Here is a 26,944-nt window from a genome sequence, read left to right as displayed (position 1 = left end):
CCTGTCTTACCCACCAAGGGTAGAGACAGAGATGACCTCGCCTACTGAAATACCGGATTTGGCAAAGCCACCAGAAGACGACTCAAGCCAACCAACTACTGAACCTGACTGGTGTCAGGAAGAATCACCCTCTGCCTCAAGTGACACCTCTGAATGGGAAAAGTGTTTCCTCATTGTTGCTAGAGTAATGGGCACTGTCATGACCAGAGGCCCATATATGCACTGTAAGAAAAGTGTTTCCTCATTGTTGCTAGAGTAATGGGCTCTGTCATAACCAGAGGCCCATATATGCACTGTAAGAAAAGTGTTTCCTCATTGTTGCTAGAGTAATGGGCTCTGTCATAACCAGAGGCCCATATATGCACTGTAAGAAAAGTGTTTCCTCATTGTTGCAAGAGCAATGGGCTCTGTCATAACCAGAGGCCCATATATGCACTGTAAGAAAAGTATTTCCTGTTGTAAGATATGTCATCACCCTCTCTGCTCTGAGGGAATGGGAGGAGCAGCAGATCGGGTGCAGAGAATCAAAAGGTATATAAAGAGACATTTGCCATTACTTTGGCGCTGACTTCTTGAATTCTGAATTCATTTAGACAACCATTTGACTTCGGGTAAATTGACACCTGACTCAAATTACTTAAAAGATTCTAACTTGTTGGATCTGAGAAGTGACTCTCCGATATACCGTTTAACTGTCGATCAGCTGTTTTGTCGCTTTGCGCCAGGTACGTGGGTGCTGATGCAAATATATCCAGAGAGTTCTTTGTAGCCTCTCGATTGAGCTCAGTATCGCGACCTCGTTGCGAGCCGCGGACACTGCGGTAGTTCAACGGGTTTAACTATCGATCAGCTGTTTTGTCGCTTTGCGCCAGGTACGTGGGTGCTGATGCAAATATATCCAGAGAGTTCTTTGTAGCCTCTCGATTGAGCTCAGTATCGCGACCTCGTTGCGAGCCACTGACACTGCGGTAGTTCAACGGGGGTGAGAGCACTCTAGTCCTTAAGGTTATCCCTTGCTTTCTCTTATGGATGTCTGAATTGACCCTGTGGTTTTGCGCCAGGTACGTGGGTGCTGATGCAAATATATCCAGAGAGTTCTCTGTAGCCTCTCGATTGAGCTCAGTATCTCGACCTCGTTGCGGACACAGACTTTTTGAATATTCCGTTTGGGGCAGGGAATCACCAGCGGGTTTTCTCATCCGAGCCAAACTTGAATCTCTCAATTTAGTAAAACACCAACTTCAAGTCAACCTTTCAGCCAGTAGAGGGAAGTCGCTACTAACTAAATTCTAAAAAGAACTCTGACCGATTGAAACTCTGCTCCTGATCTCGTGGGTCTCCTCGTCATCTCTCAAAGGTAATTAAATAACTATTATAAGCATTTAATGTAGAGATAAGTGTTATCATTGTACCAGGCATTTTATAAGAGCATTAAGTCAATTGCATGTTTTTGATTAACGCTGTGTGTGACCGAGTAACAATTGTGTATTTTGAAGTGTGTTCGATTGTAAAAGACAAAAACAGAGTGTTTTCAAAAATAAACGGTAGTCTTATTTTGTCTCGAGTAAACGGTTCTCTCAAAGACAGTTAACGGCACGGGAGATAACAACTCTGACACTCCCGCTACCGGGACACTGGAAACGGAGATCAATACTCTATGACAGAATGAGTTACTATTAAAAGACAAAGAGGAAGGTGTGTCCAGTAGTGATTCATTTAATTGTCTTATCGATCTATCTAAGTTTTATTTTCCAAGCGATACATAGCCGACGGGCAGAGTAGTGAGACTAAGTTGACTAAAGGTCCTCACACTTTAAACTAGATACATCACAGAGGGGAAACACTCAACCACAGGGAAATTATATAGAGACTGGTAGGACTAGTGCTTAATAATAACTCAAGGACCAATTAGTGGTGAAACAAAGAGTCTAGAGGATAAAGGTGGGGTTCCCACATCCCAGCTAGAGCTAGACCGTTGAGAGTGACAAGGCAAAAGACCTCTCTACGCGGACAACGCTTCGATATAGAAAGAGAGGCAGGGCTACGCGAGCGGTCCTGGTTATACCGAGATAACCTGAAGTACCTATAGTGCCCTGTCCAATCCAGGGAACGGGACGCTAACCACCTCTAGCAACCCCGCTGCCGGCCAAGGGGCGGGGCCGAAGGTTTCGTATCGCGACACTACCATGGGGTGTGTGATGTGTACCCCACTGGATGATATGTGCAATGTGTCTCTGCTGCTGTGGAGAAGAAGGAAGAGGCCAGTGGAACTGTCTGAGTTCCCACAGGTTGATTATGAGGGCTATCAGAAATATTCTGGACTGAATTACCCTCCCACCTCTGGGATGTCGTCTGGTCAACAGCCCACCTACCAGATAGTGATCAGAGCATTAACAGTCTAGATAAGAATCCCGGGTCTACTCTGTATGGATAACGACAGATCACTAAGATGAGCATTTGTCTTTGTGTTTTTGGTCAATTGGTGCTTATATTGGTCCTATTTCACACATGTACAAGTGTGCATTATACATATGTGAATTTGATTTTTTTTATATATCCCACTGAGACACCCTCGGAGAGTGGGGTCGCAACCAGGAATCAGCCATTATTGACGGCGATTAGCAATTAGGGTTACCTACAAGTGTGTATTAATACGAATGCATAAATTGGTGCAAAAAAAGTATGAAAATGTATGTAATAGGAGCATCTGCTAATCAAATGTAAAATGATAAATATATATAGATATATATATTTTTTTACATATCCCAGCTCTCCTTGAGACATCCTTGGAGAGGGGGATGTGTATTAATTCTAGATTCATCCCAGCGGACAAGTGATGTCATTAGTTTCTGGTTTCTTGTTGATGTCCATTCAACCAAGTTTGCCTGCTGCTTGTTTTGTGCATACTAATGGTTTAATTACTGTACTTGCTTTATACCGCTAGGTGGCAATATTTATATAAATGTCACTGATCAATGACAGCATTTCAGGTAGTTTGTAAAAATAAATACATGAGAAACACTACATGATTAAATTAGCGAAATAAATCTTTAATTGTAGTTGCATTTCTACATAAATTACATACATGTTTTTACTTTTACAATGATAGGCCTATTCTTGTTACCATTTATACACATAACATTATTATTTTAACATTCATAGAAATGTTTGCAGTAAGGAGTTTGCAGTAACAGCATGGCAAAAATATTGTTCAGTATTATATAGGGCAAGGAAAAAGGAAAGAGAATAGTTTTGGTCACTCTTTTGCAAATCGTTGGCAAAACGTCCCTAAAAGAACTGGGAGACAACGAAGATGCACTATACTGTGAACTGATCTGTGGTTTCTATTGCAGTGCAGTATATATTATTTCCTTTGAATAAAATAACACCAAAGCAGGAGGACGCACCTTTCGCTTTGAAAGAGAAAATCAATTTAAATCCTCCAAAGAGATTTACTGTGTGCAGGTTGGGTGCAACATGAACACTTGAGGGAAATAGATGCACATTGCTATCAGAATGCAGATGTTCTATACCTGCAGCACATTGCTATCAGATTGCAGATGTTCTATACCTGCAGCACATTGCTATCAGAATGCAGATGTTCTATACCTGCAGCACATTGCTATCAGAATGCAGATGTTCTATACCTGCAGCACATTGCTATCAGAATGCAGATGTTCTATACCTGCAGCACATTGCTATCAGAATGCAGATGTTCTATACCTGCAGCACATTGCTATCAGAATGCAGATGTTCTATTCCTGCAGCACATTGCTTTCAGAACGCAGATGTTCTATACCTGCAGCACATTGCTATCAGAATGCAGATGTTCTATACCTGCAGCACATTGCTATCAGAATGCAGATGTTCTATACCTGCAGCACATTTCTATCAGAATGTAGATGTTCTATACCTGCAGCACATTGCTATCAGAATGCAGATATTCTATACCTGCAGCACATTTCTATCAGAATGTAGATGTTCTATACCTGCAGCACATTGCTATCAGAATGCAGATGTTCTATAACTGCAGCTTCAACACAATCCATCACAGACTGACAAATACTATTCAGCATTTTATTAAAACAAAAAAACAAAGATATTCAATAAATAATGTTGAACTGATTGAAACAAACATAATTTATAGCATAACATAAATACCACTTTACACATAACTTTACATTTAAATAAAACATAACGTACTTTAACAATAGTCTAGTTGATAAAAAAAATCAAATTATGTTTAAGCTTAACATTTCCACAGACCAAAACACAGGTCAACACAGTAATTCAGGTGACTAATTTCCTGAAAGCAGACCACTGGTGTTTTCAGATGAGAATTAGCAGAAGTCAGAATTGAGAAGTCATGCAAAGCCACTTGTTGAGACCACCTTTGAAGGTTGCTAAAGTTAGCTACCTGCATCTTAAATAAGACTCCAAAAAAGGCCTTAAGTCCACTCCATGTTCATAGCTTCAATCAACACTAGAGGGAACTTGAACTGACAATGAATCTGGTTTATACCTCAGTTACAGCCTAAAACCCCATGTGGATGTACTGCCCGGAAGAGACGTTCATCACTCACTTTGGATAGAAGGTATTCTAAATGAAGGAGTGTTTGTGTAGGGCCGTTAGTGAAATGACTCTTCCAGAAACGCAAGGGTAGAGGAGTGGCCAGAGGAGTGGCCAGGGGAGTGGCCAGGGGAGTGGCCAGAGGAGTGGCCAGGTATTTGAGTTCAGTCCTATTCTATTCAGCACTGTCAAACTGCAAACAGTGAAGGTTTGGCCTACACATAACAATTCAGATACGCAGAGGACAAAACAGTAAACTATGTTTATCAATATTATATAATAGCATCAATAAATTATTCATTTTTAACAAAGAACCCACATATGAAAAGGGGATAATGGGGGAAACGATGTGTGAACTGTCTACTGAAGTAGACATACAATTACAATCAAACTCTTACTATTGTCTTGCAATATTAGCACAGCAGAGTTTAACACAATGAACATATACAGTACAAAATACTATTCCCCTTCCAGACAATCAATATAAATACTGTGAACATTTTATATACATCTACGAGGTATGTAAACCTCTAAATATACTAATATTTAAGCATATACAAAGTATGCAAAAAATGATATAGCTGAGCTCTTTCTTTACCATTATCAATTTAAAACACAGCACGTTTGTTGTGCTACTGTAGTCCTGATGAGGTAAGAACAGCAGAGTATACGTAAAATATACAGGAAGTATATAGAAACACTTTCTATTGGGACGTGCTTTCGGGAAAATTTCAAAAGCTTGTCAACATGAGGAGGCTTTCACTGATAGAGTTGTTCACTTGGCAACATATACTGTATGCTTTTGAAGTAAAACAAAACAAAACACTGGGATAAAAAAACAGCCATTGAGTAAAATCAAATATTGATGCTACAATGTACTATACTACACTTGTGCTGTACTATACTATTGCTGGAAGAAACAGCTTGGCTGTGAGTATGACGTACTTACTCTGTTTACTAAACTCTGAAAACATAGGGTCCATAAACAAGCGTCCTCTTTTAGCACCAGGTGCTATATAAACACAGTGACTGGAAATTATAAGTGGAGATGAGAAACCGGAAACATTAAAGCTTATAATTGTTCAAATCACTTCAAAACAGGCTCTAAGATAACAGCACAACTGTTGTTTTATGTACTAGGATAGCGAGTTTAGGATGTCTTGCAGCCAGGTGTAGACGTTATAGCTTTCTCTAAAGTCAATCTGGAATGCCTATCCATGTGAGAGACGCAGACTTGGTCTCAACCTAATTAAGACTCATCTCTTCAGTAGGTCCTATGATTGAGTGTCGTCTGGCCCAGGAGTGTGAAGGTGAACGGAAAGGCACAGAGCAACAAACCGCCCTTGCGGTCTCTGCCTGACCGTTTCCCCTCTTCCCACTGGGATTCTCTGCCTCGCCTCAAACCCTATTACGGGTGCTGAGTCACTGACTTACTGGTGCTCTTCCATGCCGTCCCTAGGACGGGTGCGTCACTTGAGTGGGTTGAGTCACTGACGGGGTCTTCCTGTCCGGGTTGGCGCCCCCCCCGGGTTCGTTCCGATCTTTGTGGGCTATACTCTGCGTTGTCTCATGATAGTAAATTGGTGGTTGAAGATATCCTTCTACTGGTGTGGGGCCTGTGCTTTGGCAAAGGTTATATCCGGCCTGTTTGGCCGTGTCCGGGGGCATCGTCGGACAGGGCCAAAGTGTCTCCCGACCCCTCCTGTCTCAGCCTCCAGTATTTATGCTGCAATAGTTTGTGTCGGAGGGCTAGGGTCAGTCTGTTATATCTGGAGTATTTCTCCTGTCTTATCTGGTGTTCTGTGTGAATTTAAGTATGCTCATATGCTCCCTCTAATTCTCTCTCTCTCGGAGGACCTGAGCCCTAGGACCATGCTTCAGCACTACCTGGCATGATGACTCCTTGCTGTCCCCAGTCCCCAGTCCACCTGGTCGTGCTGCTGCTCCAGTTCTGTTCTGCCGCGGCTATGGAACCCTGACCTGTTCACCGGACGTGCTACATTGTCCCAGACCTGCTGTTTTCAACTCTCTAGAGACAGCAGGTGCGGTAGATATACTCTGAATGATCGGCTATGAAAAGCCAACATTTATTCCTGAGGTGCTAACCTGTTGCACCCTCTACAACCACTGTGATTATTTTTTATCTGACCCCGCTGGTCATCTATGAACGTTTGAACATCTTGGCCATGTTCTGTTAGAATCTCCACACGGCACAGCCAGAAGAGGACTAGCCACCCCTCCTAGCCTAGTACCTCTCTAGGTTTCTTCCTAGCCACCGTGCTTCTAAACCTGCATTGCTTGCTGTTTGGGGTTTTAGGCTGGGGTTCTGTACAGCACTTTGTTAAATCAGCTGATGTAAGGAGGGCTTTATAAATACATTTGATTGAATCTGATCAAGTCCTTTATATTTTTAAGCAACAGTTTCAGTCAGTCTAGCCCTTCTTTCTGTGATCCTGACCACATCCATTGAAAATAATGGATTTGGACAGTATAAATCTATTTCTCTGGAGAGTGGCTGGGTGTTGGTAGTTCCTCCTCCCTCCCCCAGCCCAAGTGTCATTGAGATGGGATTAGCCCCCTCTCCCCTCCCTAGCAGTTGCTGCTGTTCCTGAACTCTCCGTTCTCCGTGATCTGGAGCTTGGTGGGGGAGATGCCGTTACGGGTCTGCATGCTGTAGCGCTCCTTCAGCTGGGTCAGAGCGCTCATCAGGCGGGCGTTGGCCGCATCTAGAGAGGCGATGCGTTTCTCCTGCAGAGTGAGGAGGGAGAGAGAGGGAGGAAGGGAGGAACAGAGAATGATGGAGGAAGAGAAAGACGGAGGGAGGAAGAGAAGAGGGTTGTCATCACACAATCCAATGAATCCTTCATAACATGGCTCTGATCGACTGTACTACCGCTTCTAAGCAAACCAACATGACTTAAACAAAACAAGCAGCCACTATTGTAAACAGAAAAGGAATGTTGCTGAAGTAAAAACGTAGATTGTCCACATACAGTACATTTTGTACTTGTCACAGTAATTCCAGTGGCTGGATTGTTTGCAGTGAGTGAGACCTATCATTTTCAATCTGAGGAGGTTGTTAACATTTATAAAGCCAGAGGGCGCTGTTCTCTTCAAGTCCGTAGTCTGACATGTTACAGTAAATCTGTGAATAAAATATTTGAGTAAATACTTTATATTGACAGTTGTGTAAAAAACATCTATTGCCAGGCAAAACATTTCTTGTGGACACTAAACACTCACCTGGGCTTCAATGATCTTCTGTTTAGAGTCCACTATCGACTGCATATCTGAATGATCTTTTTTCAGTTCCTCCTCAACTGACATCAGCCTGAAAGAGTAACAAAGATATGTTTGTATTGATGGCTGTTCAATACCGTTCCATTTATTCAGCCACAGACATTATAACGAGCCACAATGAGCCCGTCCTCCGATTTAAAGTCACACCAGTCTCCACTGGAAGGTAAAGGACACCTCACCTCGTGATGATGCTCTTCATCTGGAGCTCCTTGTCGTCCTGCTGCCGACTCAGACGCTCCTCTGTGTCCTCCAGGCGCGCCTGGTACTCCAGCAGCATCGTCTGGGTCTGCTCGTCCTGGCCCTTCAGGTGACACTCATACTCCTCCAGCTTCTTGGCTGACTGACACAGCCTGTCCTGCAGGATGGCTATTTCCTGCTGGTACTGGACACAGGACAGAGTGGCAGTCAGACCAGTGTCACACACACACTTGTCATTCTCAAAGCAGCCCCCATTCAGTGGGCTAAGAGACTGTTTGTGGTTGTTTGTTATGCTTTCTGTTCACTGCAGCTAGCGACTGGAACGAGTTACAGACACTCAAACTGGACAGTTTTATCTCCATCTCTTCATTCAAAGACACAATCATGGACACTCTTACTGACAGTTGTGGCTGCTTTGTGTGATGTATTGTTGTCTCTACCTTCTTGCCCTTTGTGCTGTTGACTGTAACCAATAATGGTGTGTACCATGTTTTGTGCTGCTGCCATGTTGTGTTGCTACCCATGTTGTTGTCATGTTGTGTTGCTTCCATGCTATGTTGTTGTCTTAGGTCTCACTTTATGTAGTGTTGTCTCTCGTGTCCTGATGTGTGTTTTGTTTCAGTTGTAATTTTAAAATCCCAGCCCCCGTCCCCGCAGGAGGCCTTTTGCCTTTTGGTAGACCGTCATTGTAAATAAGAATTTGTTCTTAACTGACTTGTCTAGTTAAATAAATAAAAATAGATTCTGTTTTGCTTGGGCTCAACTGCTGACAGAAGAGTAGTCATACCATCTTCTGTGGAGTAACTACTGTAATTTACGGTGTATGCTAATGCAAGTGTATGGATGAAAACTCAGGTACACAATCAAGTCAAAGCTGCTAGTCATGCTAGGTTCAAATGGGTCTGGGTTCAAATGTGGGATCCTGCAAAGTTTTCAGGTACATTTCTGCTGTCTCTGTGAAATTCTGCAAGCAAGTGAATCCCAAACATATTCCTGAAAAAATCCCACAGCATTTAACAAACTATTAAAAAAAGACACTGCTGTTGTGTAATGTACCAACTAGACTCCATAGAAATCATACAGTAGACAGAACCCGGTCTAAAACCATAGGGATTGAAACAAATTCTTCAAATATTATATTCCAGCACTGAGTACTGTATTGTGTCTGTTTAATACAAACAGATTAAAGAGCCCTTCAACTAACTATAACTAAGGACTTTATAAAGAGCATTTACAGGTAGTAATTGTCAACAATAATGAACAGAAGTTTGATTTGTGTTCGGTTCTCACTTTGGCAGACCTGAAAACTGTGAAATGATCACTAAAACACCTCTTAAAAACATCTACAATTTGAAATCCAATGTGTGTGATGAAAATGTGTCCGTGTAGTTTTGTAACTTCAGCTTGTAAGTGTGTTCAAGTGCAATATGTTGCTGGTGTATAATTCATTGGAGTAGCTGGGGAAATTGGCAGAGGGAGGGGAGGGCACACACTTGCCTGTTGAGATAAATCTTCTCTTGAGCTTCAGTGTGTGCAGTTCCGCCTATACCCATCTAGCAGATTGGCATTTATTGTCATGAATATTGCCCTGGAGGCAGCTCTGCAGAGTGGTCTAGCTGGCACAGCCACAACATCTAACCCTAACCTTAAACACACTGCTAAGCTGAATGCCTAACCCTACTGCTTAGCCTAATGCCTAACCTTAACCACACTGCTAAGCCGAATGCCTAACCACACTGCTTAGCCTAATGCCTAACCTTAATTTAATACCAAAAAGCACATTTTAGTTTTCTTGAATTTTTACAACATAACCAATTAAGACTTTGCAAGCTGGCCCATCTAGTGGAAATCACTATGTTCTGCCTCCAGGGCAAGATTCATGAAAATAAACGTCAACCTACACCTGGCAGTCTACCTACATTTCAACAATGTCAGAATAGAGAGGCTAATTCAACTCGTATACTGTACTATAATTTCACCACCAGTACACAGTATATCATGGTGCTTCTCTGCACACAGTATCATTTTCATACCACTTAAGCAGCAAATAACCCTTTAATAGCCACATGCATTCAAATCAAGACCTGCTAGTAGGGAGATATACAGTGCCTCTGTCCGTTTTTTGCTTTTGGCTCCGCAACACTTTCACTTCATTAATAACAACCTTAGAATCTCGTATTGATAGCTCATGTTAATAACCATGAATATGTTCTGACTTTATGCTACTCCTCTAAAGAAGTAGAGTAGCCGTGCTGAATATTATTGCGATGTTGCGTTGTAGCAGATGCTAGGTTTTACAAGATGCTAGACATTACCTTTTCAGTCTGGGTGAGCTCCTCTTTGTTTCTGAGGTCTTCCCTGTGCTTGGTATCTGGGTCAACTCCCTCATGGTCTAAATACTGGACATTCATATTCAACAGCCAGGCAGCAGTACGGTCCAGGGCATTGGGGTTCACAGGGGAGGACGCCTGGTGGAACACACACACACAACACACACAAGCCATCTGGTAAGTAATTGTTAGAAGAAGTGAGGCAGGGTAAATAAATGTTGCATGATGAACATCACAAGCTACAATAGGATAGGGATGGCCATTTGACATGTTTTGGCTGTTCAAGTACTCGTTTCTTTTTTTGAGCACTCAAACTGACAATATATATTTTTAGAACACAAGGCCCACACTGGGCCCGCGCATGTATCTCTATACAGTATGCCAACAGACCACAACAATGCCTTATTTATCATAACCATTACAAACAAATCCTAAAAGCTAAATTGCCTCAATAAAAAAAGCAAGTGCCATGTAAGATGAATTTATTGAAACCATAATATCAACTGGTTATTATATTATATCTTGAAACACAATCTTCAAAAAGGCAGTAACCTGCTTGTAGAACTCTATGGCTGTGTAATGGCATAGCCTTTTTTTGTTCATTTAGTAGACAGACAATCTTAATTCCTGAGCCCTTATCACAGTCAAGGCACCTAATTTTATAGTAAAAAAAACATGTAATATAAGAATAAAATATAACAGAATATTTATCCAAATGAATAAAGTTGCCAGTGTGAAGTGATGCACATCTCATGCCCTGAGCATTTATTCTTAGAGAGGGATCATTTGAAACTGAGATTTAAAATATCTTATTTTCGATATACAGACGTTCAATTTAGTTTATTCTGCCTGTTTTTATTTTTTATTTTTAAATGGATGAACATTCCACATTGAACACTGCATAGTGATGAATTAAGGCCATGACATATGTTTGGTGAGTAGGCATATGCTTAATGTTTCTGATGAAAATACACTGTCTTAGTCAAACTAATGTTTTTGCATATTGTCAGTGTGGAACCTGTATGTTTTGGGGGGTTATAGCCTAGGCTAACTAATTCTAAATGGCACTAGCAGTTCGAAAAGTAGCTTAAGTGGAAAATAGATGGGATGCAATTATTCAAAAACTGCCGCTTGTTGTTGGAACACATTTTCCTACTTCAATCAACCAGTCCATTTTGAATGTGTGATAAAACTGTCATCATTTGGAAAGGAATGTAGCGTGTGTATCCCATCAGTTAGATATATTTTTATAGACAGTTATTTCTGTAGGCCTAACAGGAGCTTGTGTGCGCACTGAGCACGTGTGGAGGGAGGGGTTGGAATGGATGGAATGTGACATGGAGGGAAAAGGCATTTAGGGAAAAGAACAGTGTGATGCTTGGTTTCTTTTTTGTAGTGCCCTGCAAATGCACATATACAAATGGAACACTAGAGTCAAAGCATTATTATTTTTTTTAAATGGATAAAGAACAATCTTTGACGTCCATTCGAGTACTCATGCCCTTCATTGGGAAGCCAGTGTCTACTGAGGAGTAGAGCAGAGCCAGTGTTTTCAGCTAGGGGGATCAGAGGAACACATGTGAAGCAAGGGGAAGACACAGGGGTGGTTGTTTTTGCATTGGTGAATTAACCATCTGGAATTGTCTATTTAAAGTTATTAAGGAATCACGAGAACGTGGAATCAAGTCTCTAAACCTTGATAAAGAAGATTTTAATAAATTATGGGATTGATTTGTTTAATAGCAAAATGGTTCAGTTAGTCAATATGTTAACCCGTCTTTTCACCTGCCCCCTGGTGTGTCTTCTAAAAAACCCTCCTACTCTGTCTGGGACCAGGCAACCACCACACACTCCTCCTACTCTGTCTGAGATCCCAAATATTACCAAGGGGAGGGGTGCAGTTGAGTTTAGCTAGTTTAATACTCCATCTGTTAACAATGAGGGTTTTTTAAGACCAGGGACAAAACTGATTTACTTGAGTGGAACATGCATTTAATAACCACTCCGGTGTCCACAGTCACACAATTAATTCTGCCTGTCTACTCCGTTCGCAGGATTCAGCACTGAGGCCTGTAGGTTACCGACTATGGACTCACTGCCCTGGGTGATTTGCTATTCGCTTAGTGAGGCTGAGTGTTATTAATGCTTATTGAGGCCAATTGGGCATTAAAGCCATACTCTCTTCACCAACCACAGTGAGTGTGAGCTGGAGACCGCCACTGAGGTCATATCCCGCCTGGCTCATCCCTCTAGGCCACAGATGAAGTAAGGCTAGCAAAGCTAATGGGCTTGGCTTTGTGTGTTATTATTCTGGTGTTCAGCCATTGGTTATGGAGAGTTATTCCTCATCAGAATCGAATTTCCTACCTGCAACACCTAGTACATGCAATCCAAATTCTGCCAGATAGACATTAACCTCTCTGAGCACTGAATCCGTTAGCGGGATTAAATTCGACAACATACGGTGATCGCTACATAAATAGTCATGTTAAACATTCATGAAAATACAAGTGTCTCACATGATTCGAAAGCCTAGAATCTTGCTAATCCAACTGCGTTGTCAGATTAAAAAAAATTATTTACTGCTAAAGAATACGATGCGATTATCTGAGGACAGAGCCCCATAAAGAAAAAAACTCTCAACCAGCACAGGCGTAACAAAATCACAAATTCCAATAAAATAAATAGTTTACCTTTGATGATCTTCCTCTGTTTGCAATCCCAATGCTCATTGTTACACAATGAATGGTCTTTTGGTTTGATAAAAATCAATTTTTATACACAAAACATTTTGTGAACGGCTTGTGTCGTGAATTCCGTCTCATTCAATTTTCGACAACACATTCGATGTAAATACACACACTAAACGTGACTTTATCCAGTCATGTTTGGTTTCATTGCAATCAACTGGTTGTTTGTAACAGAACCAAACTGGTGGGTCATTTCGCGGGTCGTATTGACTGAAAGAAACCGATTTGAAGACAACAAGTAATGACATCATTGTGCACCAATGATATGACAGCTGTTTCATTGATTGACTGTATTTTAACCCAATAACCACTGATCGTCTTGAAATCTAGCTCGGTCGATAGCCAATGAGCAGAGGTAAACGGCAATATGTAATGGTTATGTGTTGGAAGACCAAACCATGTAGTAAACTCTAGCGTAAATAGGGTCATTCGCCATTGAAGATTCATACTGGAAGCCACGCATGTTACGCACAGCACTATTTTGGTAAAGCGCATCTTCAGCTGTTTATATATCAATCAGTATGGCGACTAAGTCAGGGAAAGCTACATCTAAGTCTAGATATACAGATGTACACACAATTTAAGAAGAAATTGATCGGGAAAGTGAGACAGATTCATTTAGCTAGCATAGCTTTGATTCCCAAATGGAGGAATATTTTTTGAACGGAGAGGACATCGTTTTGGACTGGTAAATTCTTCATGCTAATGCCGTTTTTTGAAATTAATAATATAAAATATTATTTGTGATTTTGTTACATTTTAGTAGCAATATATAAACATTTAATGAAATGTGTAAAGTACACGTTGGCTATACATTGTGGGTGGGGGTATGTTTGTATGTATGTGTATGACCCATAGCCTGTTTGTGTGTGTATATATATATACATATTGTGGATTAGAGGGAGCATGGCCGAGACGCGTGTGTCTGCTGCTCCACCCCACCCCACCCCCACATGAAATAGCCTATTTGAGGCTGTTGAGGGGAGGGCAGGCCCACAACAATGGCAAAAGTGAAATGGAGACAGTAGATACAGCTGGTCTGTTGTAATATAATAAAGACAGTAGATCTAGCTGGTCTGTCGTAATATAAATGAGACAGTAGATCTAGCAGGTCTATAATAATATATTCAACCTTATGTTCCCTGTACTCTATACATCTGTTTATTATACCTGTTGATACAGGGCTCATATGTGAAACTATTCTAACTGAACAGTTTCTTTCACAGTGACACTGACTCCGAATGGAAGCCCCCAGTGCCAAGGTGTCCATCCCCCACTGAAGCTGGTTCATCCAGCCGGACACCTGTTGTCTCAGCGCTACTGGGGCATGGACCGCAAAAAATGTCCCCATTCCAACTGCAATAAAGGACTACAACAAGAGCATGGGAGGTGTGGACCTGTCAGATGCACTGATAGGCTATTACAATGTTCTTCATAAGACAATGAAATGATACAAGACCTTCTATCGTTTCATCGACATTGCTGTGGTGAATGCATTCATCCTACACAAGGAAATGGCTAAGAGCTTTGGAAAGCCCTCCATCTCACAGCTAGCCTTCAGAGAGATGCTCACCAAGGAGCTTGTGTGCTACAGCACCACAGCACCACTGCACCACGTTCTGGCCCCTCTACCTCTGTCCCTTTTGCTCCAGCCACAAGTGGTGTTCATCTGCCCAAATTTATTTCTGCATGCATGGATGTGCCTTAGGACCAAAAGGGCACAGCATGGAGGCGTCGCTGTGTTATTTGCAAAATGACGTACCCCATCACATGCACCACATGCTTGGTGACTCTCTGCTTTACAGCAGAAAGAGACTGCTATGGCACCTGGCATCAGCAGCACAATATTGTGTAGAGGACTGAAGGTCTTCCAAATATTGAAAGTGTTATTTTGTAAATGTATATGTATTTATTTCATGTTTTTTCTCAAAAAGGGGGGGTGTGTTAGAATACTATATTTTTGTATATAGTTATTCCATTCAAAATGTATAACTTCACCATTTTGGCCACTTGGGTACATTTGGGCTACTTGTGTGGGACACCTGGGTGACTTCATGATAAATGTCATGTAGCACACTCATTTTGGAAGTTATCATTCTGAAACTTTGCACAAGTGCTGTTGCCCTCTTATGTGTTTCACTGAAATTGTTCCCATCATCCTATCTGAATGTTTGTTTTGTCTTGTTCATTTTAAAGATGATGCAACAATAAAAAATAAAAAATAATGTTTTTTTCATTGTATTATCTAAACCAGATCTATTGTGTTATATTCTCCTACATTAATTTCACATTTACACAAACTTCAGAGTGTTTGCTTTCAAATGAAACCAAGAATATGCATATCCTTGGTTCTGGGCCTGAGCTACAGGCAGTTAGATCTGGGTATGTCTTCAGGTGGAAATTGAAAAAAGTAGGGGGGTAGCTGTAAGAGGTTAAGGGGAAAGTAGTTAGCCAGACTGCACTTGCGCATGCATTGGAAAGCTGCGGCGGTCATCCCCCTCTTCAAAGGGGGTGACACTCTAGACCCAAACTGTTATAGACCTATATCCATCCTGCCCTGCCTTTCTAAAGTCTTCGAAAACCAAGTTAATAAACAGATCACTGGCCATTTCTAATCCCTCCGTACCTTCTTCGCTGTGCAAGCCGGTTTCCGAGCTGGTCTCGGGTGCACCTCAGCCACGCTCAAGGTACTAAACGATATCATAACTGCCATCGATATAAGACAGTACTGTGCAGCCATCTTCATCGACCTGGCCAAGGCTTTCGACTCTGTCAATCACCGTATTCTTATCGACAGACTCAACAGCCTTGGTTTCTCAAATGACTGCCTCGACTGTTTCACCAACTACTTCCCAGACACAGTTCAGTGTGTCAAAAAGGAGGGCCTGTGGTCCGGACCTCTGGCAATCTCTATGGGGGTAACACAGGGTTCAATTCTCGGGCCGATTCTTTACTCTGTATATATCAACGATGTCGCTCTTGCTGCGGGTGACTCCCTGATCTACCTCTACGCATACAACACCATTCTGTATACATCTGGCCCTTCTTTGGACACTGTTAACTAACCTCCAAACAAGCTTCAATGCCATACAAAACTCCTTCCGTGGCCTCCAACTGTTCTTAAACGCTAGTAAAACCAAATGCATGCTTTTCAACCATTCTCTGCCCACACCCGCCCACCCATCTTGCATACCTACTCTGGACGGTTCTGACTTAGAATATGTGGACAACAACAAATACCTAGGTGTCTGGCTAGACTGTAAACTCTCCTTCCAGATTCTTATTAAACATCTCCAACCCAAAATTAAATCCAGAATCGGCTTCCTATTTCACAACAAAGCATCCTTCACTCACGCCGCCAAACAAACCCTCATAACACTGACTATCCTACCGATTATCGACTTCGGCAATGTAATTTACAAAATAGCTTCCAATACTCTACTCAGCAAACTGGAAGCAGTCTATCACAGTGCCATCCATTTAGTCACCAAAGCCCCTTATACCACCCACCACTGCGACCTGTATGCTCTAGTCGGCTGGTCCTCGCTTAATATTCGTCGCCAGACCCACTGGCTCCAGGTCATCTACAAGTCTATGCTAGGTAAAACTCCACCTTATCTCAGCTCACTGGTCACGATAACAACATCCACCCGTAGCACGCGCTCCAGCAGGTATATCTCACTGGTCATCCCAAAAGCCAACACCTCCTTTGGTCGCCTTTCCTTCCAGTCCTCTGCTGCCAATGACTGGAACGATTTGCAAAAAAAAAAAAAAAAAAAAAAAAAAAAAAAAAAAAAAAAAAAAAAATCGCTGAAGCTGGTGACTTATATTTCCCTCACTAACTTTAAACATCAGCTATCTGAGCAGATAACCGATCGCTGCAGCTGTACATAGCCCATCTGTAAATAGCCCACCCAATCTACCTACCTCATCCCCATATTGTTTTTAGTTACTTTTATGCTCTTTTGCACACCAGTATTTCTACTTGCACATCATCATCTGCTCATCTATCACTCCAGTGTTAATTTGCTAAATTGTAATTACTCCGCTACTATCTATTACCTTACCTCCTCACACACTGTATATAGACTTTCTTTTTTTTCTATTGTGTTATTGACTGTACGCTTGTTTATTCTATGTGTAACTCTGTGTTGTTTGTGTAGCAATGCTTTGCTTTATCTTGGCCAGGTTGCAGTTTCAAATGAGAACTCGTTCTCAATTAGCCTACCTGGTTAAATAAAGTTTATTTTTTAATTTATTTTTTAAATGCATTCGACACAGCACAAGCGACACAGTCACTTTTGAAAATCAAGCAAGAAGAGAGAAAATGCAGACCGCATGGCTTCTTCAAACGAAACATCAAACCAGCCTTCCTAGTTTATCAAATCAAATTGTCAAATGCGTCTAATACAACAGGTTAGATCTTATTGTGAAATGCTTACTTACAAGCCCTTAACCAACAATGAAGAGTTTAAAAAAAAGTTTAAATAAAATAAACTAAAGTAAAAAAAATAAAAAGGATATATACAGGGTACAGTTAGTCGAGGTAATTGAGGTAGTTTTTACATGTTGGTAGGGGTAAAGTGACTATGCTGCAGCAGTGTAAAAAAGGAGGTCAATGCAAATAGTCTGGGAAGCCATTTGATTAACTGTTTAGCAGTCTTTTGGGTAGAAGCTGTTAACCTCTCTTGGGTAGGGGGCAGCACATTCGGAATTTTGGATGAAAAGCATGACCAAATTAAACGGCCTGCTACTCAGGCCAAGAATATATGATATGCATATAACTGGTAGATATGGATAGAAAACACTCTAAAGTTTCCAAAACTTAGCAGGTGAAAAATCCATTCAGGAAGTCGTTTTTTTGTTGGTTTTGTAGTTTTCTATTCAATGCCATTACAGTATCCATTGACTTAGGACTCCATTTGCAGTTCCTTTGCCTTCCACTAGATGTCAACCGTCTTTAGAAATTGTTTCAGGCTTGTATTCTTATAAATGAGGGAGTAAAACCAGTCTGAACGAGTGGAACCTAACGTGTCGCAGAGTTTCAGGCACATGTGCATTTCTTGTTTACCTTTTATAGTGACAACGTTATTGTCCGGTTGAAATATTATAGATCATTTAAAAAAAACAACCTGAGGAATTGAACATAAACATCGTTTGACATGTTTCTATGAATGAACTTTACAGATACAATTTGGATTTTTTTGTCTGATTGTTTTGACTGAGTTTGAGCCTGTGGATTACTGAAGAAAACGCGCTAACAAAACGGAGGTTTTTGGATATAAAGAGACTTCATCGAACAAAAGGTACATTTATTGAGTAAATTAATGTCTTCTGAGTGCCACCATATGAAGATCATCAAAGGTAAGGGATTAATTTGATCTCTATTTCTGAGTTTTGTAACGCTTCTGCTTGGCTGGTTACTGTTTGTAATAATTTGTCAACTGGGCTATGTTCTGGGCTAGGTGTGTTCTGGGCTAGGTATGCTTTCGCCGAAAAGCATTTTTTCAATATGACACTGTGGTTGGTTTAACAAGAAGTTAATCTTTAAACCTATGTAAAATATGTTTTGTTTTCTGAATTTTTATAATGAGCATGTCTGTAATTGAATTTGGCGCTCTGCAACCTCACTGGATGTTGGCCAGATGTGACGCTAGCGTCCTAGAGAGGTTAAGGAGCCTTTTGGTCCTAGACTTGGCGGTCCGGTACCGTTTGCCGTGCGATAGCAGAGAACAGTCTATGACTTGGGTGGCTGGAGTCTGACAATTTTTAGGGCCTTCTTCTGACACCGCCTGGTATAGAGGCCTGCATGGTAGGAGGCTTGGCCCCAGTTATGTAGTGGGCCGGATGCACTAACCTCAGATGCAAGCAGTTCCAATACCAAGCGGTGATGCAACCAATCAGGATGCTCTCGATGGTGCAGCTGTTGAACTTTTTGAGGATCTGAGGACCCATGCCAAATCTTTTCAGTCTCCTGAGGGGAAGTAGGCATTGTCATGCCCTCTTCACGACTGTCTTGGTGTGTTTAGATGATGATAGCTTGATAGTGATGTGGACACCAAGGAACTTGAAGTTCTCGACCCGCTCCACTACAGCACCGTTAATGTGAATGGGGGTGTAATCGGCCCTCCTTTTCCTGTAGTCCACGATCAGCTCCTTTATCTTGCTCACTTTGAGGAAGAGGTTGTTGTCCTAGCACCACCCTGCCAGCTCTCTGACCTCCTCCCTGTAGGCTGTCTCATCGATGTCGGCGATCAGGCCTACCACCGTTGTGTCATCGGCAAACTTGGTGTTTGAGTCGTGCAAGGCCACGCAGTCATGGGTGAATAGGGAGTACAGGAGGGGACTAAGCACACACCCCTGAAGTGCCCCCGTGTTGAGGATCAGCGTGGCAGATGTGTTGTTGAAGGTGATGCACCGATATGACATTTTTGGCCGACACCAATATCTGATATTTTCCTTGCCCCAAAACAAACCTGGTACTGATAACCAATATTATGCACTAGAATTCCTTTTAAGCATTCTAGTACAGTTAAATAGTTAACACACACACACACACATAGACAAAGCGTTCAAAGGCACTGCATCTCAGTGCAAGAGGCAGTCCCTGGTTCGAATCCAGGCTGTATCACATCCAGCCGTGATTGGGAGTCCCATAGGGCCGTGCACAATTGGCCCAGTGTCGTCAGGGCCGTCATTGTAAATAAGAATTTGTTCTTCACCGACTTGCCTAGTTAAATAAAAGTTAAATACCTCCACTCCCGCACCTTGTTTACAAAACTGGCTTCAGAAGCAAATTATAGGAATATGAGGGCCAGAACACCTAAACTACTAAGAAAAAGGTGTTGCGAAGCAGTGCAAGGGAGTTTGCATTGTAACATTGTCGTTATTCTACTAAATTTGAATGATTTTTTACTGACAATGACATGAACATGCAGGTTAAAGAAGGATTTTTAAACCTTGAGACAATTGTGACATGGATTGTGTATGTGTGCCATTCAGAAGGTGAATTGGCAAGACAAAATATTGAAGTGCCTTTGAACAGGGTATAGTAATTGTGTCAAGAACTGAATGCTCCACCACCCACAGTGAGACCCCCCCTGATGTTACATGCTCTACTCACTTTGTGCATGGTGCGCTGCTTGGTCTCAGGACTGTCCCCTTTAGACGAAGACGACTGCTGTCTCAGACGGTTGCCGCCACTGGGCCCCCAGTCGGGGGATGATGACATCATGCTGCCACTGGAGGGCCGCGGACCGGGGTAGGCTGTCTGGAGCATGTTGGGTGGTGTCCTGCCCCTGGTGACAGGCGGAGGGGGCTGGTCTATCCTTCGCTGAGGGCCGGCGCTGTTCTGCCGCGGCACGTTGGGCTGGTGCTCCCCGAGTGACAGCTGGCGGCGGGTGGTAAACTCACTGCTGCTGCCTCCTCCACTACTGACCGCCACCCCCTGGGTGAGGAAGACCCCCGGATGCTTGGGGGTGTCCTCTGTGTTGTTGCCCTGAGAGCTGACGGAGCTGTGGCCATCAGAGCCCGAGTCAGCCAGGGGACCCCGCGGGGACACGCTCATGGTCATCCCCGTGGCCATCTGGTAAACAGGGTTCTGGAAGGAGAGCGGGGCCAGGAGCTGGGTGGGCCTCCCTGGGGTGCTGCTCTCTGTGCTGGGGGTGGTAGGGGTCTGACCTGTCCTCCTTAGAGTGGGTCCGGGGCCGGGGGTGGGGATGATGCCCTGCGGGGTGCGGGCGGCCCAACCCCCAGGCCCAGGGGTGACGGGTGACTGGCTGTCATTGAAGAGCATGTCGCTGGGGGAGCCAGGGCTGGGGCCAGGGGTACTCTCCAGGCTGCGGCTGTCCTGCAGGTCCACCATGGACAGACTCTTGCTGCTGTTGGGGAGCTGCACCTCAGCCTCGTTGGCCTCCGAGTAGCTGGAGCTTCTGGCTGGAGACTCTTGGATGCCAGAGTTCCTCGTCACAAAGAATATATCCTTGTTCTCTGGGGTTGGCGACGGCAGCCTCGTAAAATCCACCAACCTGCACCAAGACAACGGCATCAAATGAGAGAAATGTTGTTTTAGACCAGAGACACTGTAAAGATAATATCCTTGTGGTTTTCAAAGGACTGTTCAAATAACGTATGAATTGTAAAATCAACATCTATTAAAAGGCCCAGTGAAGTCAAAATTCTGTTTTCCAGTGTTTTATATCATATGTGACTCATTTCAGGAAGCTAGACATATCTCGCGCGCCACTACTTCACAGGAGAGGCATTTGAACGTAAACATTTGAAAAAAATCGAAATCCGTTTTTATGCACGTTCTGGAACGTGAACTTTCATGTACCTTAATAACACCATATGTGCCATCTGTAAATACGAATGCAATTGTTAAATTACGAGCCAAGTGAGTTTATTTTTTATTTAACTAGGCAAGTCAGTTAAGAACAAATTCTTATTTACAATGACGGCCTACCCCGGCCAAACCCGGACGATGCTAGGCCAATTGTGCGCCGCCCTATGGGACTTCCAATCCCGGCCAGATGTGATACAGCCTGGAATCGAACCATGGTCTGTAGTGACACCTCTAGCACTGAGATGCAGTGCCTTAGACCGCTGTGCCAGACAGGAACCTTCCCACTAGCCATGATTGGCTGAGATAATGGATAGGCTGGACATGCCAAGAGATAAGTTCGGATTGGTCTGCCATGTAGCACGCTTCTGTCTATAACAGGGGTGGGCAATTCCAGTCCTTGAGGGCCTGATTGGTGTCACAGTTTTGCTCCAGCTAACACACCTGACTCCAATAATCACCTAACCATGCTCTTCAGTTTAGAATGCAATTTGATTAATCAGCTCTTTTTGCTAGGGATGTAGAAAAAAAGTGTGACACTAATCAGGTGCTCGGTGACTAGAGTTGCCCACCCCTGGTCTATAAAATGAGCTGCTCAGAATGTGGCGGTAATCCTTTCTAATAAGGCTTTTTTGAAATATATCACGAAGAACTGCAAAAAACACCTGTCTCTGGATTACATCCTCAAACTAAGTGCAACCATGGCATCCGAGAAAGAGAGGGAGAAGCATTCATCCATGTATACGGGTAAGAGAGTCTAGCTAGCTACATTAAATTTTTCATTTCAAATTTTCATTTCAAGTTGAAGCGTACTGTTAGCTAGATAGCTAACGTTTGCTCGCTAGCTAGATAATATTACTCGTATCTCTGGGCCATTTGTATTGCTAGTTAGAGGCTGATGTTAGCTAGCTAGCTAACATTGAACCTAGTTGGTTAGCTTTAGCTAACTGTATATTCATGCAGGGTAGTAACATTATGAGGTAATAACGTTATGCGCTAGCTACATGTCACACTGACAACCGTAAGCTAACTTAACGTTAGCTAGCTAGTTAAAAAACTAGAACTAAAACATTGTTTAGAAAGTTGCTTTTAGTTGCCTGGTTCGCCAAAATGACATACTGAATTATTTTTAAAATGTATCGGTTTATTGGTGTTAAAATACACCAGTTATGCTATTTTGGACTACCAGGCTGCCGATGTCTATGCAGCCTGTCGTTTTTGTCTTTATACTTTTTCATAATGACAAGTTTGATGTCAGATGACAATGGAATGTTCATGATGTCACTATGACAACTGTATACAGACAGACGTAGTTGATAGACGTAGTATAAACCAGCTTTTATTCTTTAAATCTTTGGTTGTTTAGCACACTACCGTACTAACCATACTGTTTAGAATATGGCCTTCTTAAAGAGATGGTTGGGCTAAGGCTTAAGAGGGTGTGAACTATGCTGAACGGGTGTAGACAAAGAAGAGCTCTCCAGAAGGTGTACAAAAAAATTCAAAGGGCCATTTTCTCAAAAGTAGGGTTACAAGTTTATTAACTTTCAAAGCAGAATTCCTTTCCCATTATTCCTCCATCTTCTAGCCCTGAGTCTCTGCTTTTATTGAATGTAAAAAAAAAAACATTTCTAAATTTGCTACATGAGACCAAATCGAGCCGGCTGGTCACATATGAACAACTTATGAAACAGACACCGTAAAAGTGTTAAAATTTGTATCATGGCCGAGAGTTGTCTATCCATTGTGACGTCACCATTAAATTAGTTAATAGACTAATAACAAAAAGTGTTCCAAACCACTCTGCCAATAACAGCTAGTTTTCGGTTTTCCCCTTCCCACTACCAGACAGTTCACACAAAATTCTTGCATGAGAAAGAGTTTTTTGCCCATTTGAATGGAAACGTTTTACAGTAAGGTACTTAATTGTTACCCAGAAATTACTTGATAGCAATATAAAAACAACTGCATTGGGCCTGTAAGTTAAATGTTGAAATGCTGATCATGTAAACTCCCATATAGATCTCCAGATCTCTGCAGATTGTGTGTCATACGAAGCATAAATAACACTCATTAGAATTCTGTGGTCCCCTTACCCAGAGAGCTCGCTGTCCACGACTATCTTGTGAAGAGGTAGGCCGGTGGAGAGGCTGCAGCTTGCCAATGGGAGGGGGAGGGGAGGAGAGCCCATGCCATCTGTGGGGGTGGACACCTGGACCCCAGATGGGTTGGTCAGCGCAGAGTTCACGTCCCGCAATATACGGGCCAGGGGACCCAGCTTAGAGGCTGTGCTCTGCAGGAGACAAAATAATAATGTACACTGATATCTCCCATGCATATGTCTCATGCAATTCCCATGAACTAATTATTTTGTATAATGTCATTTTCACATATAAAAATCGGTATGTCCACTTTTGTCCAGCTATAGGAAAGGACTAGTATCCGGTAGCTTGGTTACTGAAAGTAGTGAGAATGTGACATTGGAGAGTAAATCCCAGTAGTGTGGCGTAATCCTTGTACCTGATCCAGCTGAGAGACGTCCTCGGCCAGCAGGGAATGCAGGGATGAGAGCTCGCGGCCCAGGTCGATGTAACCCTCGAACCCTGCCGTGTTGGAGATGGTCTCTGGGTTGGAGATCTCCAGCAGGAAGCGTTGCATGTTGGTCCATTCGTGCTCCAGGAAGTGGTTCATAAAGGACATGTACTCCTCCTTGTTACCAAACCTGGACAGATAAAGAAACAAAAACAGAAGGAATGATGCGGTTTCCAACAGACAAACATACACATATACAAACATGCACATTTTATGGATGTGCACTAGTGGTGTGCAGGTCACCTGCAATTGCTAATAACCCACCTGCAACCGCTCAATTAAACTCAGCAAAAAAAGAAACGTCCATTTTTCAGGACCTTGTTTTTCAAAGATAATTCGTAAAAATCCAAATAACTTCACAGATCTTTATTGTAAAGGATTTAAACACTGTTTCCCATGCTTGTTCAATGAACCATAAACAATTAATGAACCTGTGGAATGGTTGTTAAGACACTAACAGCTTAAGGTCACAGTTATGAAAACTTAGGACACTGAAGAGGCCTTATTACTGACTCTGAAAAACACCAAAAGAAAGATGGCCAAGGTCCCTGCTCATCCATGTGAATGTGCCTTAGGCATGCTGCAAGGAGGCATGAGGACTGCAGATGTGGCCAGGGCAATAAATTACAATGTCCGTACTGTGAGACGCCTAAGACAGCACTACAGAAAGACAGGACGGACAGCTGATCGTCCTCGCAGTGGCAGACCACGTGTAACAACACCTGCACAGGATCGGTACATCCGAACATCACACATGCGGGACAGGTACGGCAACAACAACTGCCCGAGTTACACCAGGAACGCACAATCCCTCCATCGGTGCTCAGACTGTCCGCAATAGGCTGAGAGAGGCTGGACTGAGGGCTTGTAGGCTTGTTTTAAGGCAGGTCCTCAGACATCAACGGCAAAAACGTTGCCTATGTGCACAAATCCACCGTTGCTGGCCAGACAGGACTGGCAAAAAGTCTTCTTCACTGACGAGTCGCGGTTTTGTCTTACCAGGGAGGGGTGATGGTCGGATTCGCTTTTATCGTCGAAGGAATGAACATTACACCAAGGTCTGTACTCTGGAGCAGGATCAATTTAGAAGTGGAGGGTCCGTCATGGTCTGGGGCGGTGTGTCACAGCATCATCGGACTGAGCTTTTTTTTCATTGCAGGCAATCTCAACGCTGTGCATTTACCGGGAAGACAACCTCCTCCCTCATGTGGTACCCTTCCTGCAGGCTCATCCTGACATGACCCTCCAGCATGACAATGCCACCAGCCATACTGCTCGTTCTGTGCGTGATTTCCTGCAATACAGGAATGTCAGTGTTCTGCCATGGCCAGCAAAGAGCCCCGTTCTCAATCCCATTAAGCACATTTGGGACCTGTTAGATCAGAGGGTGAGGGCTAGGGCCATTCACCCCAGAAATGTCTGGGAACTTGCAGGTGCCTTGGTGGAAGAGTGGGGTAACATCTCACAGCAAGAACTGGCAAATCTGGTGCAGTCCATGAGGAGGAGATGCACTGCAGTACTTAATGCAGCTGGTGGCCACACCAGATACTGACCCCCCTTTGTTCAGGGACACATTATTACATTTCTGTTAGTAACATGTCTGTGGAATTTGTTCAGTTTATGTCTCAGTTGTTGAATCTTGTTATGTTCATACAAATATTTACACATGATAAGTTTGCTGAAAATAAATGCAGTTGACAGTGAGAGGACGTTTCTTTTTTTGCTGAGTTTATATGTGATAAAGTGAAAATATGAGGCCCCTAACCAGCTAATATAGAAAATGCACCATAGGCTACTGTCGGAGACGGCAAAACAATTTTTTTTGACAGGGGTTGCAGGATTTGTTGCGCCTGATTTAGATACGTTTCTGCTTATAATTTCTGCTTATAATTTGTTAAGTCAACTTGTCCATAATTAGATACAAGCAGCATTTCCTCTGTCAGAGAATCTGCTCTTCTTTAATATTATTACAGCTATGTGAAAGGTTATAGACCTACAGTCGGTGTCCATATTTCAGTTTCCATTGAACCCATCTGAACAGTAGGCTTCAGTTCCCTTGACTTGTCATAGGCCTATTCGAAGTCCCCGACTTGGCACGAAATTTGTATAGCGCCTCACAATCATCACACCAAATCTTTCCCAAACATTACTTTTCTGGCCCTCCCTTCTCTTTATTTTCAACTCTCCATTCACAGCTTTTCTCTTATTGAATTAAACTCTGACATTGTCCTTTTTGCCTCCGTGGATCGACAATAACTTTTTCTGCCCATTCCCAAAAGCATTTGATTACTGCCGTGTAGGCTCTTTGGAGAGCGTACAGTTAGGCCCTAAAGTTTAGGCGTACTCACTAATTCCAGATAGCATTAAAAGTATGAAAGAAAAACATCAATGTAGCCTATAGATATACATTTCACAAGAATGATACATTTATGAATTTATTGGGTATTGTTTTCTCTTTATTCAACCTGCCCGCCCCCCACCCGCTCTTCACCCACACACTATTTAAACCAGCCTGCCCTGCAGACATAACCACAGGGACTGTGGGTTATAAGTCAACCCGTGCATCACTAACACACTAGTACACACACCCACACTTACTTGGTGAAGTTGGCGAGGTTCTGCGTGACCTTAGCGATGAGCGTGAGGGTGCGAGCGGTGCGGTCGTCGGGATACTCCTGCATCAGGTTGAAAAGTGACGGGGACATAACGGCTGGACACAGGAAGCGCAGGAACAGAGAGGCACTGATCAGACGCTCGCTGATGTCCGGCCGGCCCCGACTGCTGCACTGCTGCCTCCACGAGGCAAACACCTCCTTCAGTTCCCGCGGAAAAACACTGCATGGAAACATTGACAGGTACATTC

The 26,944-nt window shown here is 42.9% G+C and overlaps 1 protein-coding gene across 21 annotated transcripts in view; it reads right to left on the bottom strand.

Moving 5' to 3' along the window:
- Positions 1 to 3,026: 3,026 nt before the first annotated feature.
- Positions 3,027 to 26,944, bottom strand: part of dab2ipa (DAB2 interacting protein a) — a 116,173-nt gene continuing 92,255 nt past the window's right edge. For 6 of the 21 annotated variants that reach the window (XM_035784922.2, XM_052461224.1, XM_052461227.1 and 3 more), the window contains 8 exons: positions 26,680 to 26,916; positions 24,010 to 24,211; positions 23,586 to 23,782; positions 20,272 to 21,175; positions 10,384 to 10,536; positions 8,050 to 8,252; positions 7,814 to 7,901; positions 3,027 to 7,318 (listed from right to left, as the gene is read on the bottom strand). In XM_035784922.2, coding sequence (XP_035640815.1) covers positions 7,160 to 7,318; positions 7,814 to 7,901; positions 8,050 to 8,252; positions 10,384 to 10,536; positions 20,272 to 21,175; positions 23,586 to 23,782; positions 24,010 to 24,211; positions 26,680 to 26,916 — 2,143 coding nt within the window. In that variant the 3' untranslated portion in view covers positions 3,027 to 7,159. Of the gene's footprint in view, positions 7,716 to 7,813; positions 7,902 to 8,049; positions 8,253 to 10,383; positions 10,537 to 20,271; positions 21,176 to 23,585; positions 23,783 to 24,009; positions 24,212 to 26,679; positions 26,917 to 26,944 lie in introns of all 21 variants that reach the window. The other 15 variants (XR_008063809.1, XR_008063803.1, XR_008063805.1 and 12 more) reach the window with 15 other exon arrangements.

The sequence above is a fragment of the Oncorhynchus keta genome, chromosome 14 (assembly GCF_023373465.1).
Source record: "Oncorhynchus keta strain PuntledgeMale-10-30-2019 chromosome 14, Oket_V2, whole genome shotgun sequence".
Classification (NCBI taxonomy): domain Eukaryota; kingdom Metazoa; phylum Chordata; class Actinopteri; order Salmoniformes; family Salmonidae; genus Oncorhynchus; species Oncorhynchus keta.
Note: the sequence above shows the minus strand (reverse complement) of the source record. Positions and strands in the feature narration are given on the sequence as shown.